This window comes from Pollachius pollachius, assembly GCF_949987615.1.
Source record: "Pollachius pollachius genome assembly, chromosome: 1".
Taxonomy (NCBI): Eukaryota; Metazoa; Chordata; class Actinopteri; order Gadiformes; family Gadidae; genus Pollachius; species Pollachius pollachius.
The window spans coordinates 33,147,202-33,165,031 of NC_136934.1; the positions used below are offsets into that span (position 1 = coordinate 33,147,202).

At 42.0% G+C, this 17,830-nt stretch overlaps 2 protein-coding genes across 2 annotated transcripts; one reads left to right on the forward strand and one right to left on the reverse strand.

The window, feature by feature from the left end:
- Positions 1 to 234: 234 nt before the first annotated feature.
- Positions 235 to 4,949, reverse strand: rabac1 (Rab acceptor 1 (prenylated)). The gene is made up of 6 exons (XM_079753536.1): positions 4,864 to 4,949; positions 4,344 to 4,477; positions 2,778 to 2,990; positions 2,320 to 2,417; positions 1,723 to 1,824; positions 235 to 1,191 (listed from the first exon to the last, which is right to left on the reverse strand). The coding sequence occupies exons 2-6, from the start codon at positions 4,463 to 4,465 to the stop codon at positions 1,103 to 1,105; spliced, it is 624 nt and encodes a 207-aa protein (XP_079609662.1). The 5' UTR covers positions 4,466 to 4,477; positions 4,864 to 4,949; the 3' UTR covers positions 235 to 1,102.
- A 40-nt stretch (positions 4,950 to 4,989) lies between these two features.
- On the forward strand, positions 4,990 to 17,606 carry dedd1 (death effector domain-containing 1; the record flags this gene model as incomplete). The annotated part of the gene is made up of 6 exons (XM_079751372.1): positions 4,990 to 5,020; positions 6,036 to 6,530; positions 6,865 to 6,945; positions 7,378 to 7,518; positions 13,931 to 14,317; positions 14,661 to 17,606. The coding sequence occupies 6 exons, from the start codon at positions 4,990 to 4,992 to the stop codon at positions 14,672 to 14,674; spliced, it is 1,149 nt and encodes a 382-aa protein (XP_079607498.1). The 3' UTR covers positions 14,675 to 17,606.
- Positions 17,607 to 17,830: the final 224 nt, after the last annotated feature.

Below are 17,830 nucleotides of genomic sequence, written 5' to 3' on the forward strand. Positions count from 1 at the left end.
GGTGTGCTTAGTGACAGTGACAAGCATCAGGGGTCCGCTGTGTATTCACACACACACACAGGAGAGAATAATTTGAAAAACAGCGGTTGAGAAGTGCTAAGGGTCCCTGTGTACGGTGTAGTCCTGACTCCTGTCCGTCCTCCATGAGCAAAGTGAGGATGTGATGGTTAAAAAGAAAGAAACTTCATAAAATGGAGTTCAAACCAGCGGCATGCAATCTGCCCAATCTGGCAATCATGATGAGGAATAATAGTTTATTGAGAGTGTATACAAACAGCCCAATATTATAATTTAGAAACACAATTGCATTTTTTTGCGAAGATAAAACTGAAGGTAACAAATAAAAGATATGTAAAATGTCCAAGCAAGTCGTGCTTATGCCCTATCTATTGTAAACCGTTTCACCATACAGATGGTTTGACTCTTTTAACCTGACCCTTTATTATCGTCATTTACTAAAAAAACATTACTATTCTAAATCCCTTCCTTGAATAAAATCAGTTTTACACACGTTGTCCTATTTATTAATGCACAATCAAAAAAATACATGCTTAAAGAATGAAATGGCACTTTTTCATTGGAAAGGTAAAGAAATTGGATTTGGTAATTTATGATTTTCAGTATATACGTAAAACTATCTTCAACAAAAGAAAATATTGCCAGAAATAAAAACAATTGCAATTTATGTAATTGTTATAGCGAAGCTATCCAAAGTCAAATCAATGACAGCTTAAACGTACCTATATTGGAAAAAAAGGCATAGGATTTGGGTTACATGTGAACATTTAGAGTCGTTCTCTTTGCATATAGTACAACTTCTGCATTGACATGCATTCCCTCAGTACAACAGAAATGGGTTCGCCCGGGGCCATACAGCCTGTTACAACCACAAACAACCCCCAAAACAAGGTGCCCCATCCTATCACTACTGTAACTCCAGGTTGAAAATGTACACGGGTTTTATGTGGGATCCAAATCCGCTGTCATGTGTGCAGTCCATCCGTCTGCGGGCTCGGCGGTGGCGGGGGTCAGGTGGAAACTGATTGCGGGCTGGCTCCTCACAAGGTCGAACGCGGGCAAGGTGAGCGCGGGGAGCCTGTCCCTACACAGGCTCCATCAGCAGCTCCTCCATGTCCGATCCCTCCAGCTCGCGGAAGGCGGCGTGGGAGCCAATCACAAACAGCGTTGCTCCTGAGGAAATAATTGGCAGTTGTAAGGTGCCACGTAGGTCAGCGAAGGACAAGGCCTGCAATTTCTGCTTTTGTCGAGGAAGTATCTATTTCCAACTTGTGCTATTTATCATCAGGAGGCTTCTTTCATGTGCTTAACGGTAAATAATTGCCACATGATCAGGATGAACAACGCAAATATATCTTAATGAAATTTATTTTGTTATAATATATTATAGCCATTTTTATCATTTTCCATCACATTACTGCTGGAGCAAGCAAGGGGGGTTGCATCTCAGAATCCCCATTGCATTTATCAGTACCAAAATGTCCAACTGTGTAGGAAAAATGTGGGTCTTTAGAACGATTGAGGACACTCTTCTCACCGAATGGCCCGTTTTCCTTCCAGTGGTTAAATTAATTTCTAATGTTCCATTACAGACATCATTTATATTTTTCATTCTTTTTTTACCACACAAAGCAACCAATAACGCCAGAAAACAACAACAGGAGTGAATTAATCTATCCTATCAGGTGCTGTTGATGGCCCTACCGAGAACCCAGAAGACGGCGGCGCCAGCACCAGCCAACCAGAACACAGGCAGGGACACGGCTCCCGCCAGACCCAGCTGGTGAGGGACGTTCAGCTCCCTGCCTGGAGGACCACAGAACACACATTACTATCTCAAGGTGGAAGGAGACAGACAATGATATTTACATCCTTCGCACAGTTAGTCAGGGTTTATTTTAGGGGTTTGAACCCCAATACCGGCAGTCCAGGCATCTTAAAAATATATCACTCGTTCACTCGTAGGTAGGTTTGCATTTCAAAATTATTTTAAAAGTAGTAGGTATATATATATATATATATATATATGTACAAGGTATATACTGTATATAGCTTTACCACTATGTTGATCATCAATTGTAATGTCACAGAATAATTTATAATTTGAAGGCAATAGAACTGCCTCCTTGTTTACTTTCCGACATGCATTTTCTTGATGAATAAGAACTTTTTCTTAGAACCCCTTTTGCCTGTACCAGAAAGTGAAGGGAGTGAAGTGAAGACCGTCAAGATAAGATGTCTGGCTCCTCATGTTTTATGCAGGACGTACGCGTATATACATATTAGTGTGACTTTACTTACCAAGTATGACCAACTTGGATTCCATGGACTTGAGGTGAATAATGTAGAAGGCACCGACGAACACCGCCAGGGCGATCAACAGCATGGGGGAGCTGACACTGAGAAAGACCAAGGACAATTTTTATCAGGAGGCACGGGGAATAACAGTGAGGGTACGATAAGTTGAAGCCTGGCTTCTTTGATAAACTGCTCTTCAAAGTTTGTTTTACTGTTAAGTTATTGGTCTCCAATTAATTAACGTTTATTAATAAACTTAGGCTATTTGCTATTTTGCCTAGGTACAATGATTTGCTTTTAGTGAGACACAAATTATTATATAATATAATGTGTACATGTACAATTGTTTTATGAGGATGCATACTTTATGCAATCATTGTCATGTCCATTTCAAATCAAATGCTAATCAGTTAAATTCTTGGCCTAAAGGACTCCGTTCCGCTCCTCGACTCCGTCCTTACATGCAGTAGAGGATCAGGCCAAGGAAGATGAAGGTGTAGTTGCTGTTGTAGGTGTCCACGTTCTTCACCATCCTCTGACACAGCTCGCCGAAGTTGCGCGGCTTGGAGAACTTGCGCTGGTCCACGAAGCCGGCCCACGGTCGGATGGACATCCGCCGCTTCTCCAGCCACTCCTTGATCAGGCTGGCCGAGATGCCCTTAGGTAGCCAGATCCTGGGAGGGAGAGAGACGACATCACCTTCATCATTCATTCCTTTAGGACAGTGTTTCACTAACTTTTTTCGGGGGATTTTTTTTTTTAAATGACAAACCATTGCGACCCAATTCACAATAGGCCATATCTATAAATCGTGAGAAGAACAACTTTTTATGCAATCGTTATTGAAAACATAATACACACGTTAAATACTTTATAAATGAGACCAAGTAATGGCATTTAGGTGGAGTTAACAGGCTATCTCATTGTTTTATTTCCTCTCATCATTAAAACAAATTCAATGTACGCTAGCCTTTCAGTCTAGAGTTAATGTTATAAGTAAAATGATCAGAACAATACAAACATTCAGTACTATCAAAAACATGCTTCTTGTTGAAAGTTTTTTAAATGCTCATGCCAAACAGGTAGGCTTGTGTTCAGCAATTAATATTTTAACCACATAGGCATGTCTTCCCCTCTCTCTCTCATACCTTCCTGTCTTACTCTACATTAAAGGAAAAAACCTTAAAAGGAAAAACCTTAAAAAAATATAAATAATATTAGGTTGCATATTTATTTGGCAACCCAAACAAGGTCTCCCATGACCCACGTGTGGTCATGGGGGATTTTGCGACCCAGTCTTGATTTTTAACAGAGCGGAATATAGTGAGTTAAAGATCCATGTGGGTAAGGGATCTTGTTTGAGGATGCCTCAGGGCAAGGACGTGGAGTATCCTGCCCCCTGTGTGTGTAGACCCTTAAAATAAAAAACTATGGTTGTATGCATACCCCCAAACTGTGCAATCATTTTATATGAATGGGCCATAGCCACTTTTAGTTATCAAGTAACTAAAAGTGTTGAGTGTCTTTTAAATGCCAGATCCTATGTATTTTATCCCTAATGTATTTAATAAACTTGGGGTTAGTGCCCAAACTTTAGCATTATAAAAATGCATTATAAAAATGATCTAGTTGAGTAGTCTGTACATTCCGAAAGTGTGTTGTGTTTCGTTGTTACTTGAACTTTGTTACTTGAAAATAACAGCAAAAGCAAACCCCTTGAAAACACAAATGATTCATTTCAAGGCGGTTCAGTTATGTTTTAACAAGTTTTCCTTGCTAAATACAGGTGTTAAAAATAATAAAGAGCATGTGGTGCTAGTCAAAAATGGGCCCAATATGTAGATAGAAACGTTTAAGGCCCAAGACGTTACAAAGTAACATAACATGTTACGTTCGAATATAAATGCTAATAGGACAACAACGATTGCTTGTTTGCTCTAATATATTTTCATTATTATAAGATTATTAAAGTAAGCACAGTAGATATAACATCGACGATGACAAACAATGACGATCAAGTTCCTTACCTCGACATGATTCCTGCTCCACCGGTTCCAGTGGGGTGGGATTCCTCCGCGCTGAACAACCCTCCTGCCTTGCTGTCCATGTCCACCAGGCAGTTTTCACCCTTGGGTGCTCCGGTTGTCATCTATTCCGATTCCTATGAGGTGTGTACGTGTCAAATATAGTTTATAGTTGTTTGTATTCGTAGGAAGACATTCAAGGAATGGCAAATATGTGTGGACATCTTAGTCAATAAAAGGTTATTCACTGCTAAACTCGCTAACAGGACTATATGTAGTAAAGTAACATGGGATGTCTATGCTTTGTATTTAGGTCAACACAACATTTCCAAAGTGTATGAAAAAGAAAGGTATACTGAGGGCTGTGACTGGCATAGGCTTCGGGCTCCACAGTGAGAAGTGAGGCTCCATCGCCTTACTACAAACCGCACTATTTCCTTCCTTCAAAATGTACTGTTTGATTGCCTTACAAACACAGCGGCCAATGCGTTCTAAATCATGAAAAACGCCAAACTATACTCACAACAGAGGTTTAAAATCTTCTGCCCTGTTGTTTAGTTGAAGTTACCACTTGACGGATGTGATGTGTAGCTATTGGTTATACTTCCTGTGTACACGCTCATAGTATACTTGCCCCTTGTGGACAACAATGGAAATTCCATCGTATTACCTGGTCCGGGGTCAGCTTCAGCGTGTCCTCTCTGCGGTGAATCTACTATAAACTCGTACTGGAACCGATCGGAGACCGGTTCGAATAAAACGACACAGAGTGCTCTGATTGGTCGGTGGTTTGTTATTGCACTAGTAGAAGGCGTACGAGCAAATACCATGAAAGAATACGGATCTTAAAATAAGGTAACGGTGAGAATTGACAGGCTCTACAACATCTACAGTTATGTGTGTATGTATACGCAGAATTTTATGCAAACATAAGTTTATGTGGATTAGTTTCCTGACCGAGGAGTCAGCCCCTGGTATGTTGTTATGTTTCAGATCATCAGCTGGCCGCAGGGAAACAGCATTCCCAAATATTTGCTTTATTGAAATATTATACTATGTCGTATGGAATAAGATTGACATTGCAAACACGATTACACTTGCTTCATACTGATTGCAGCCTACTTGCCCGGTCTCCGAGTCTTTATATCAACGATATGTCAACATGTGTTTTATTTGTTTTATTATTTGGTGTTGGTCGTTTGTGTTATTTTTTTCCCCTCTACAGGAACGTGATCAGTCACGTAATGAGAGAGAGCGCGCAAGAAATATATTCAGAGAGAGAGAGAAAGAGAGAGAGAGAGAGAGAGAGAGAGAGAGAGAGAGAGAGAGAGAGAGAGAGAGAGAGAGAGAGAGAGAGAGAGAGAGAGAGAGAGAGAGAGAGAGAGAGATAATTTGCTGCACCAGTTGCTGGGCGTGTATGGAGCTGCTGCTTTCCTATGGTGTAGTGAAACGACGAAAATAGTTTCACACTGCTGCAAATTCACATGAAGTGGGGTTTCTACCGGTTGGACTTGTACGACGCCCAGCTGTCTGTTGAAAGCAGGTAAGTTTGATCAACTCTACAAGTTTCTTTCCGAGTAACTTTTCGTACAATTACTTAAAAAACGGTAGTGCAGCTGGTGGTCATCAGTATGGGTATACCTATTTATAATAAACAATATAAACATTTTTAACAGCCCTGGTCCACACGGAAAGCCAAAAGAGTATCCTCGGACATGGACGTCATTCAGAGCCCAAGCTACTGTCTCAATGATTCGTTTTACTGGGATGAAACTGAATGCCTCAACTACTACGGGATGCTATCCCTTCACGAGGTGTTCCAAATAGTTGGCTCTCAACTGACAGTGGAGGACATTGAGGTGCTGTCGTTTCTGCTGGACGAAGCGTTTTGTGGACAACACCCCCTTGATCCAGCAGCGTGGACAGTAAAGCCCTGCAAGGAAGACCCAACTGACCCGGGTGTGCCCCCTACTGCCGCGCTCCTCAGTGCGTGGACCAGGTTGAAACCCCAGAGTAACCCAGGGAATACGGCCTCCCTGCACACCCCTAAAAGCGGCCTGGATCTGCTGCTGCAGCTGGAGAGACGAGGTTACCTCAGTGAAGGAAACCTGGAGCCCTTGCTCCAGCTCCTGAGAGTCCTCACTCGTCATGACCTCTTGCCCTTAGTTTCACGCAAGAAAAGGAGGACAGGTGAGTTGCTTTTTATTGTCAATGTCACAATGCATAATCTGATCACTTAACTTGATCTAAATGTCTTACAGATGAGGCATACAAATGTGTAAATGTATATGGTATGAAGTATGTTCAATCAAGGTGTGGAAAAAAGTCTTTATTGAAATACAGGGAATAAAACATAACTTATCTTGTACAAGTTAGTAATAATTCAAATGTGGCCTCCATTTTGTCTATTTGGAAACTGATATTGGATTCCTATTGGAGAAAATTGGTAGCCTTTTAAAAAATTGTGTTTGCATATTGATGATGGAGCGACCCGATGTTGACCCATGTTTCTTTTCTCATTAAGTGTCTCCAGAACGAATAGTTCCCTACTTTGCAACAGAGAACAAAAGGATGCCTGTGTCAACAATTTCACACTGGAGAACTGGTGAGTAAGCACACATTCCTGGATGGAGGTTGATTTTTAATACTCATTATAAATCCTTTTAAGGAATGACATTCCAGCATTGGAAGTTCAATACATTTTATTTTTTAATTGGTAAATTCAATACGTTTTAATTGACTTAATTGTAACTCTTTGAAGGCGCAATTTATATATATATATATATATATATATATTACTATTCTACATCATTAAAATAGGCAAAGGCTATGATAATAGTTTCATGATAATGTCCTCGAAATCCATTAATATTGTAGTTTTCCTCTTCACCACAAGGGTGTCATACAAGAATGTGGTCTGGAGACGGCCTACAGAAACATCAATGAATATCATAACAACGACAACAAAAACATAAAAGAAGACTTGACATTGACGTGGCTGGATTTCCTTGATTAAGTCCCAGCCTTGTCCTTCCAGACACTAGCAGCACCCCCCTGCCTGGGGACCCTGCCTGCAGGAGGAGGAGACGGAAGAGGGGTCACGGCTGGAGCCGCAGGCCCAAGAGGTCCGACCGACCGGGCCCTCCGCAGCTGCCGCCAACAGGCACAGTTTACTTCGGTGAGTGCACCTTTTGTATTATCTGTTCCGTGGTTCCCCACCTATAACCTGCCTCTCTCTTCATCTTGATTGTCCCACCATCAACTCTCCCCACCGCTTTTACGACCCAGTACTCTTTTTGTGCATCTGTTTACCAACTCCATAATCTATTCATCTCAAACAGCCATGGTTCTTTGCAGCGTTGTAGTCAGTTCCCCATCTGGTATGCAAACTAACGTCCATGCTTCGTGTGTAAGCCCTGTTCTACCTTTTGAGGTAAATATGGGTGTCTAACAAATCCAGTTTTTTCAGATTTTTAAAATATTTTTTACAAGGATAGCCTAGGGAGTAACAAGGAAGGCATGAATGTGAACTACCAGCTAAAATCAATGTAACCTGTGCTGACCTCTCAGAACAGGTCCTATTTGAAATGCATTAAAAAATGCAACTAAAGCCCTTTAACAATATATAGCTTTACATTTTATTAAATAATATTTCGAAACAAATAAACCATTGTTTTAATTTGTTTAATCAATTTAATCACATTGATTAAACAAATTGATGGGTTGCAATACCTCTCTGTTCGTATACAATAATCTTTCTACCGGTACCCACAGAACCCCTCCCACTCATGCCACCCAGCCAATCGAGCAAGACTAGTTCACTTCACACAGCTGCATAGACAGGTAAACTGGACAGAACACGTTGAGTTTTTAGAATTCTGGAGGTCTCCCGCCTACTAGCTGGGAAGGGCTCAATATTACACATTGAGACTTTAATGACAATTATAGTCAAACTCTGAAGCTCTGTATGTTATTACAGAGTTGCCAAAATATTTTTCTTAGCCATATGATAATATTCCTTCAATGATCATAGTATTAAGCTAAATGTTTATAGAAGCAAAAAAAAACACATCAAAAAACATGGTTGTTGATTGATTGTGTTGCACCCAATTACTTGCAAGGAAAAATATGATTGTTGACCTTGAACCTGCAGGGCCGTTTCAATGCAGATCAGTTATGCTCCCAGAATTTATTTATTTGCACCAGATGTATGACGCCAATGAGCTCAGGTCTATTTTTAAGGTAATGACCAGAAGGCTGTTTTTCAAAGCTGTTCACGGAATTGAAAGGAATAGTCAAATACTGCTGTTTCAAAAAGATTATATTGAAACATTTAACTCAATTTAAGTTGAATGACTACAGAGGCTTTGGGGATTTTCTTGCGTTAATTGAGCTTAAAACAAACACCACAACAGAATAGTAGAATGCAATACATGAATGCCAGACAGGACATAACAAACATCACGATATAAAGGGAAGCGTCCATTCGATAGAGCCGCTTTTGTTGACAGAAGGGGAGGTGGCTGGCAGACCTCTATATCCTCGCCCATTTTCTCACATGCCATAGAGACATAAACAAATTGATTTGTTTATGTCTGAACATGTTTTGATGAAACAACCTTTTATTTTCCATGACTTAAAACACCTACCTGATCTGGGGGGTTCTCTCCCTGCCTCTGTGTCCTCTGTTCCCTTCCTCTCTGCTCATTCCACCTCTTTCTCTCCCCCCACTAAAGCATTACCTTCAGCTGCAGTGGTTAAGAGCCCAATCTGGTACGCAGTCTGCTCTCGTTTTCACCCTCCAGTAACAGACTTGCCTGTTCCATTCAGCACCTGAAACAGCCCTTGATGGGCTCCATTCCTGCTAAACATTAATGACATGGCGATGATATCAGCTTGCACAAGTGATTTTTAAATGAGTAATTTAGATCAGAAAAAACTCAAGTCCATTTCCTGAGTTTTTTTCCTGCCTTCCTTATGCCTGAATAAATCCTCTGACTGCAGTGGGATGAAACAAACACAAAACATGAATAGCCTTTGACATTGATTGAAATATGCTTGCCATTCATGGAGGCGCTTTCAATGGTGGTGTTCTTAATGACTGTCCTGCCAATGATGGCGTTCGGGCCGACGCATGCTTTACTAAAACGCATCCTCTGTTCATATTGAGCTAATGCAAAAGCCGGCCTGGCTAGCTATGCAGCTTTAGGAGTGATGAGAGTGAACATGTTGCTGTCTTGACGCCACCATTTGATTCCACCAGGTTGACTCAGGATTGCGACTCAGAACGTGTAACCTTGGAATCAATGGATGCATGGAGAAAATAAATGTGAAAAAGAGGGAGGCTGGGAAACGAAAAAAAAAAAGTCTGTAAGTTTGTCTCTCTGCTATGTCCGCACACGCATGAGTGTGCAGCTCAGTCGCGCTCTCTCTCCTGCAGTGGCGTGCAAAGTAAACTCCTCCCTCCTCTCACAGTGGGGGGGGGGGATGTATTCAATGTACCATCTTAAAGCTGTCCTTCCTGACCCCTTCACAACACAATCCTGTGCTGCAATCCTGTGCTTCCTTCCTTGCTTTTGTATTTGGGCGCAGTGGGTGAATGCATCTTCTAAATCTTTTCTATCCAAATATTCTCATTTGTCTTTTCCTCAACTCAGTTGAAAGAACTTGACCTACATTTGATCTGTGAAAGACTGATCTGAATAGCTTGGCTGATATTTTAATTGTGTTTCAAATTTTGTGATGCATGCCTATTTCATCGTTTCATATAAACCAAAATATATTATCTACAACCAAAACCCACATCTCTTGGAAAATACTAAACCAATGCCTGTTTGTACTCACACTACCTTCAGTGGCTTCAGTAGTGTGACTGACACTCCATAAATGTCCAAATAGTTTGGCTGGATGGTCCGAATGTTTGGTTGTCTGGTTTACGAAGCATAAACTGGCTTCAGGCCCCCAAGTCATCATATTTACATCTGTAAGGCGGTTCAACAGGCTCTCTCAGGTCTGTCCTCCATATTATGTCTCGTGAATACCTAAAATGGCTGACAATCAGCCTGGAGGCAGAGCACAGTAGTTTATGAACCACAACAGTTGCTCTTCAGAGGTGTGTGTGTGTGTGTGTGTGTGTGTGTGTGTGTGTGTGTGTGTGTGTGTGTGTGTGTGTGTGTGTGTGTGTGTGTGTGTGTGTGTCTAAAGGGGGAGCGGAGATAGATAGGGCACTTGGGCCGGTTGACGGCTCCACCTCTAATACCATTACCTGTCAGTATTCATTTCTCAGATCATTTTCAGTGAAGTGTCTCAATTATCATCCAAATGTTATAACGTCCACTACAAGTGCCGGACACTGTGTTGTGTGTGTGTGTGTGTGTGTGTGTGTGTGTGTGTGTGTGTGTGTGTGTGTGTGTGTGTGTGTGTGTGTGTGTGTGTGTGTGTGTGCAAATCTTCAGCAGCAAGTGTCGGCTTATCTAAATAGGATGCCTGTTAGCGGTTAGCACGGACCATAACCCTGAGAAATATTAAGCTCATAGTGTGAAGAAATGGGGCTGGGGGATTGTGGGTACTCATACGCATCCCGCTTAGATGCTACTTTGTCACTGTAGAGTGCTGATCTGCAGTCCATTCCTCGAGGATTTACTTTCCATTGCCAGTTGTAGCCTAATGACCAATCTCTTCGCCAACTAATAGATGCTTTGCCATGTCTGCCTATTCTTGAAAAAAAAGAGTCAGAAGCGTTCCAATGGACCCATATCCAACCCACTTGTGCTTTTCTCTCCTCTCTCTCTCCCGCCGCCTGTCCTTTCTGTGTCCACAGTTCTAAACAGACCGACCTGTGTATGTCAGGAAGACACACACACACAGTGTGTCCTCAGACACAATAAGAGGGTGCGAACGAACACTGAGCGCTCAAACTACGCAAAAAATAAAGATACCCAGAGCTTTTTTTTTTGTTGTCGAAAGGGGGGAAAACACAAAGAGTTTTGTCTGCCTGTTTCTCCTGCGCTCCTCCAACCCTCTCCACCAGCTCTCCCTCTCTCTAGTGGTCAGTCGTTGAGCAGGAGAACGGATCAATAAACGGTTGAAGCTCCCTGCACCGAGTGACTTCTTATGAATGGGTACTTAAAACTTTTTTTGGGGGTGTGTGGTTGTTTTTGTATTTTTTCCTGGTGGGGTGAGATAAAGGAAGCCGAGAAGGGCTTGGTGTTTTAAGGGGGGGGGGGGTTGGGAATGAAAACTTCTAATGTCGTTTTTTTAAGTGCATTGCTCTGCTGTCCGCTGAAGCGTGAAGTGCTCTGTAACCCTAACGAAATGACTGCTGCTGTGCTGCTGTCATTCCGTTATTTATATATTTATATATTTATTTAGTATTCCGCCGCTATCTTTACACCCCATGCCACTCCAATAGGAAACAGAGAAGGCGGTCTATAAATGCATTTAGTCACATGAAGGGCGAGTGTTTATCTCAAGAGGGGCTCTAGCTGTTTTTAAGACGTCTCAAAGTATAAACTTGCTGTCCTTGTGCTTTTTTCAACGTCTCTCCGGATCCTTCTTGGATGTGGAATCAATGTATTGCCAAATGGAGCCCTCCCTCTGGGACACTCTGTTCCCCTGCCTGTGTGAGAAGGGCGATGCTCTATTTGACCTTCTATAGATGCATTTGCCTCCCTTTTAAAGAGGGATTCAGTCCGCACCTGCTATGTTAATGAGGAGTTTGACAGTCAGCGTGTGTAGGAACTGATTGTGCTGTATGCTTAAGGTCCCTCATAACTTGTTATATGCAAGTGACCTGTCAAGCTCCACTTTCTTTATTTGCCCATGGACTTGGTAATTATTTTGTTTTAATTTTTATCAAAGTCAACCCTTGTGTTTTTAGTTCAATCAAACTGTTCTTTGCACTTTTTCTTACATTGACACAAAGATAATCTTGCAAATGTCTCCTGCCTTCACTTATTGTCTTTCTTTAAATTGGTTAAAATCCAATTAATTATCCGACAATGTATTCTTAATAGTATTTGTTTGTTTTTGCTTGATATCAAAACTTTAATTAGCGCTAGTCTTTTTGCATGGGAGGCTCATTAATACTCACTGAAGTCCACAGTATCTGCTCTCCATTCCGTTAAATGTTAAGAGATGCAGAATAAATGGCCATGATCATTTAGACTATTCGCAAGTTATTCCCTCATGTTCTTTCCTTTCCCTCTTACTCTTTACAAATATATCCAAAACGAGCAAATGTAAGGTTACACTGTTAACTATAATTCTTCTCCATTTTGACTAGCAGAAATCCGCTTTGATTTTATGTTCAATACTTGAACTTGCTTTATTTAGTACCAGAAACTTTCTTACAATTAAACCAATTGCTACGTTTTTTATATATATATATATTTTTTTTACATATTCCATGGTCATAGTAGATGTTGAATGTTTCGATAAATGTCCGATATTTGGGAGCAGGAGTTAGATGAAAACAATAATGCCCAGTGCAAGAAGACATCTGAGGCTGTTCCCTGAGATCACACCACTGGAAGTGTACGGACCATCCCAATGGTGAAAGGGGTTGTAGGGTTTGGGGGGGGGGGGGCTCCTTTGTTTCAGCTCAAAAGTCGCCCTGCTCCAGGTGTCCGCTGCGAGCTCTGGGATAATGACATGAGACGAGGATCACTGCGTTGCTCTTGCTCAGTACAGTATGTATCTTCTGATCCTTCTCTGTGCTTCGCTGTGCTGTTGCATGAACGCTTATCCTTTTACTGTGGAGCTCAAAGGGCCATTTGTTTTGGGATCCTAATTACCGTTTAGTGCGACTTTAACTTTTGTATCCGTTTTTTTCGAACAGAAACGTACCAAAAATACAATATAATTTTAAAACATATTGCCCTTATAACCCACATCCACAGCGCTGTTTGATTCTCCTCTGCCTTTCCTCAATTGTTCTGAGCCTGAAATCTCAATCCTGGAATCCTGCCTGTGTATTAAAAAAAAAACTGGTAATTGAGTAAAAGAACAACACATAATGCTCCAGTGAATATTCAGCTTCTCCAATTCTGTATGATCCACTACCCAATCCTACCGCTCTGCAAACCTTACTGTCTGCACTCCTCAACACGCGCTCTCCACAGGCTGCTCTCAAAGAGTTCACACTAGCTCCTCCAGTCAGTCGGCCTACACAGTGTCACAATCCAAACCCTTCCACCTTCCTAATGCAGACCCTGCTTGATGCAGTCCATTCATGTGACCAACTTCAACAAGCCAATCTGGTTAACTCTTCCTTTATGTCCCTCTTTCCCTTTGTGTTCTGACCTGTGACCACGTCCTTGACCTTCACCACCACCCCTCCTCCAATTCCACTTCAACTCCTGTCCCGTTTCAACTGCCCAAACATCTATTGCTCTTCGTCCAACTCCCTCTTCCTCATTCCACATCCTCTGCCTCCCTCGTCTTGTATCTTCCTCCCTGCTCCACCTCTCACTGCATCATCAACTCATCCGCTCTCCTCATCAACTCATTCTACCCTCCCTCCCCCTCCCCCTCCCCCTCGCTGGCGACGCCCTCCCCTCCCCCCCTGCCTCCCCCCCCCCCCACCACAGCTGATGTGCGGCTGCGCGTGCGCGCCGAGTACCTGGAGCACGACGCGGCGCTGCGCAGCGGCGTGTCGTCGGACAAGCCCCACCCGCTGGAGCGGCAGTTTGAGCTGTTCAGCCGCGCCAGCTCCCTGCTGCACACCCGCGGCCTGGGCTCGGTGGGCTGCCACATAAAGTTCACGGAGTGGGACAACCTGCAGGCCTTCTGGACGGACTACCTGAGCGGGGTGCTGCTGGAGGCCCTGAAGGGCGTGTTCATCACCGACTCCATGCGGCAGGCAGCGGGGCGGGAGGGCGTGCGGCTGCTGATCAACGTGGACCAGGACGACTACGAGGAGGGATGCCGGGTCCTGTCGGCCGGCCGGAGGAGGTTGAGGATGCCCTCTGTCAGCGGTGGGTAGATGCAGAGGGGAGTGGGTATGTAGACGCATGAGCACTTGCTGATTATTGACCTATGACGTCATTTATGAATATACATGGTTTAACAAGGTGCTATATAAATAAAGTTTGTTATTATTATATCCTACACTGATGAAAAAAATAGTTTTCACACTCTTTAAACTTCAGTATGGAGTTGAAATGGTAACCACCGTCCTCATTGGTTTACGGTTTGAATACAATGCACGAATGAACCACTAGATGGCAGACCTTTGCAGTATGTTGTTGCTTAACATAATAACGGATCACTGTTATCAAATGTAGCCTAAACCAGTAATGGGTTTTTCTTTCTTTTCAGGAGCTGCATCTTAAGACGCATGTATAAATGGTGAAGATGAATGAGTTCATTATCTTTGTTCCCTGTACATAACAAAGAATCATTCGGCAGCTATGCACCAGCAGACCAAGGGAATCCCCTTCTCCTTGATGCCATTACAGAGGCATCAGGAGACAAGCTGGCCGACCAGATGCCATACTTTCTAGGTGCTCGCAAACTGTCATGCAAGAAAAAAAAACAGAATATGGCCGATGTAGTCGCTGTTGGTTTGGGTGTAGTCTGTTAAAGTTAAGAGTTTTGTGTATTTCACAGCAAGTAAATGGATATACTTGTTTGGGTTTCATTTGAAATGTTGGACTTTTAATAACCAATTGAAACACACCTACCTCTCAAAAACACCTGACCAATGTCAAGGATATTGTATATTATATGACCTTACCTTCTTGGGCTGAGGGATTTGTTTTTTCTTTAGGGGAGGGAATGGCTCTTGAACCTGATCTGAGATTCTGGACAGCTCTGGTTCAAACACAGACACCCTATTAAACCAGGCGCTCTGTGTCTCCCGTGTGTCATGATAACCCAGCTTGATGTTTTGAGTTGCCGAGTGCATGGGCAGGTGCCAGTAGATGACAGTGGTGATTAGGGCTGGCCCTTGGCGGACCGTGGACGATTCATCATGGCACTCTTGTCAGTGCTAAGCGGGATGACAAAATGGCGCCTTGTATGTATCCGAATCTCCAGCCCTGGCCGCCGCCTGCCAGTAGCTCTCTCAGACGGCAAATGCACAGGACCGTGCGTTTGCGTCAATGGCAGTGATGTTGGGAGATCAAAATCCAAAGTGCACATCCCAGCTCCACTCAGCTCCAATATGTTGGCCCAGTAGATGGGCTTCCAGACAGCTGTCTAGTCACCCTACTGGAACTAATGCCTGGACTTCACTCATAGAGGACCCGATCAATAGGGGCCCCCAAGTCCCTCCATACAAGCAAGACTCAAGCACATAGACTTCTTGCCAGTGTCTCAAGCTAAGGGCACTGCTAGCCAGCACAAAGCACAAACGTAGAGAGTGGCAAGGGACAGCCGCGTTCATATTTGTGTTTTTTGTCATTCTGATTTCTTTGTGTAAGTTTATATTCATAGGTGAAAATGTGAAAAAAAAATGGGGAAAAAAGTCAAAGTGGGAATGTTTTGTTTAAGAAAGGGAGTATTTACTCTGAGCATGTCCTTTTTTGGGGGGATTTATATTAACATTGAATTAAATTGTGTCAGAACTGTGTCCATACAATTATTTTATATCAGTATGGAATTGTAAATGAATCGGAAGATAATAAATATAAATACTTTAGTTGACATCAAATGAACATCCCATGATAATTCAACTACTGAAACTCTTTTGGAAAATAGTCTAAATGTATGGCGGCTAATGATGCTATAATCATTTTGGGAAGATTATAACAACCAGTACACATTCTAAATATTTACAGTAGCCTATTTCATTTTATTCAATCAACCTTTTACCACTGCATCTTATATCTGGTGCCTGAAGATTTAATTCAAAGCTAATAACAGTCCTGTAAATGTACTCAAGTTCTCCAGCCAATATGCGTTTTCATGCATCTTGGCTTATGCACGGTTCCAACATTTACTAAACAGATCGCTGCTCTTGATTGTTTTTGGGTGATTAGAAGGCCTGAATAATCTCACTTGTCTGTCTAAACACTCAAACTTAATTACTTAATTGGCGACAACGTTGTGTTGTAATCCACATTAGTCATCCAGCTGCTTGAGAATAAAGCGTGGGCGCTGTCCGTGGTGCTGATTATCCAAAACGTACTGTGTCTAAATGCTGCATTAGATAACTGCAATCAGAGCTAAGAAAGCTTTTCACCTTTGTTAAAGGATTCTATTAAATAGCTGCAAACGTACCCATTGTCTATAATTTGACCATATTTATTCAACATTTTTAAAAAGATGTAGGCTGTTGGACTAGAGTGTTGCTCTACACTCAAACTTAAGTTGGACTAGAGCATTGCTCTAGTCCAACTTCGTACTTCACAAAGAAATGAATAGCTTTCATCATGACCACCCACAATCAGTCAGTGCTTCTAAGGCTTGTTTCTAATTTGAATAGCCTACATGATGCATTCATGATAAAACAATGTATCGAGTTGTGTGGCTGTGCAGTGGTGTGACAAATATTTTTTTGTTTAGATAGAAGTTGTTTAGTCCAGGTATGACTTATATTGACCACAGACCACCTCAAACAGAATGAAAAAACAACTACTTTATTTCTGTCTTGTAGACTGTGAAGATAGCCTATGATAACCTGTATTTGGTCCATAGGTGCGTAGTCAGGAAGGCTATGCTCCCAGACATGTGGTTTCATACCGTAGTCCTCACGTGCTCAACAGATGAGGCAGGGTTCGAGAGATGTAGGCTACCTGCATTACAGGTAGACACATTAAGTTGTAGTAAAATATATCTAAAACAATATTGCCACATTAGGTTCAATGTGCAGCAAGGGAAACCATATCTGAACATGGCCAAGATGTTGGTGCATTTAGGCTGAGTTTGCATCTCTTAGTTGTGTATGTTGAAGCCTAGCTATGCCTGTTAAAAGAGTCTGTGAGCTGGTTGAAAAGGTATTTGATTTTAATGTTTGCTAATGGTAGTCTATATTTTGTAGTGCGCCACACATCTGTGTTTTCGTCTCATGAAGGTAAAATACATGACCCCCAAAGAAGATACATGGACACAGCCACGGACAATTCCCCCATATAATCTTCTTTATGTTACCTGGTAGATGTAGCAAATTATATAAAGGGTTATTAATGTTTGATTGGTTGCCGTAATTGCTGCGTGTCCCATGGTGACTGTGGACGGCAGTGCTTTTTAGGAAGGTTCCTTAAACAAAAAATGGTATCTGTTGGAAGTCATGGTAAGAGTTGTTTCTATTGTCTAAATGCTAAGGTGAGGGGCTGCTTCCTTTCTTGTCTCATTTCGCAAAGGGTACACTGGATAACATGAAATAGATTGTTTTGTTTGTATGCTGAATTTCTGGGAAAATAGAGAAAAATCCAAAAATCTGAAACAATATAAATTGAACAAAACACAAAATAGAAGAATGCCAATTGGAAATAATTAATTAATAGCTATGGGAAATAATCCCATGATTTATTTTTAAAAATCAA

What these genes read in the sequence shown, in the direction of transcription:
- rabac1 (XM_079753536.1), bottom strand. Translation starts at nt 4,465, where the DNA reads ATGACAACCGGAGCACCCAAGGGTGAAAACTGCCTGGTGGACATGGAC. An exon ending in GGAGCAGGAATCATGTCGAG is followed by an intron (nt 2,991 to 4,343) that starts GTAAGGAACTTG and finishes TCTCCCTCCCAG; the next exon opens with GATCTGGCTACCTAAGGGCA. An exon ending in GGCCTGATCCTCTACTGCAT is followed by an intron (nt 2,418 to 2,777) that starts GTAAGGACGGAG and finishes GGTCTTTCTCAG; the next exon opens with TGTCAGCTCCCCCATGCTGT.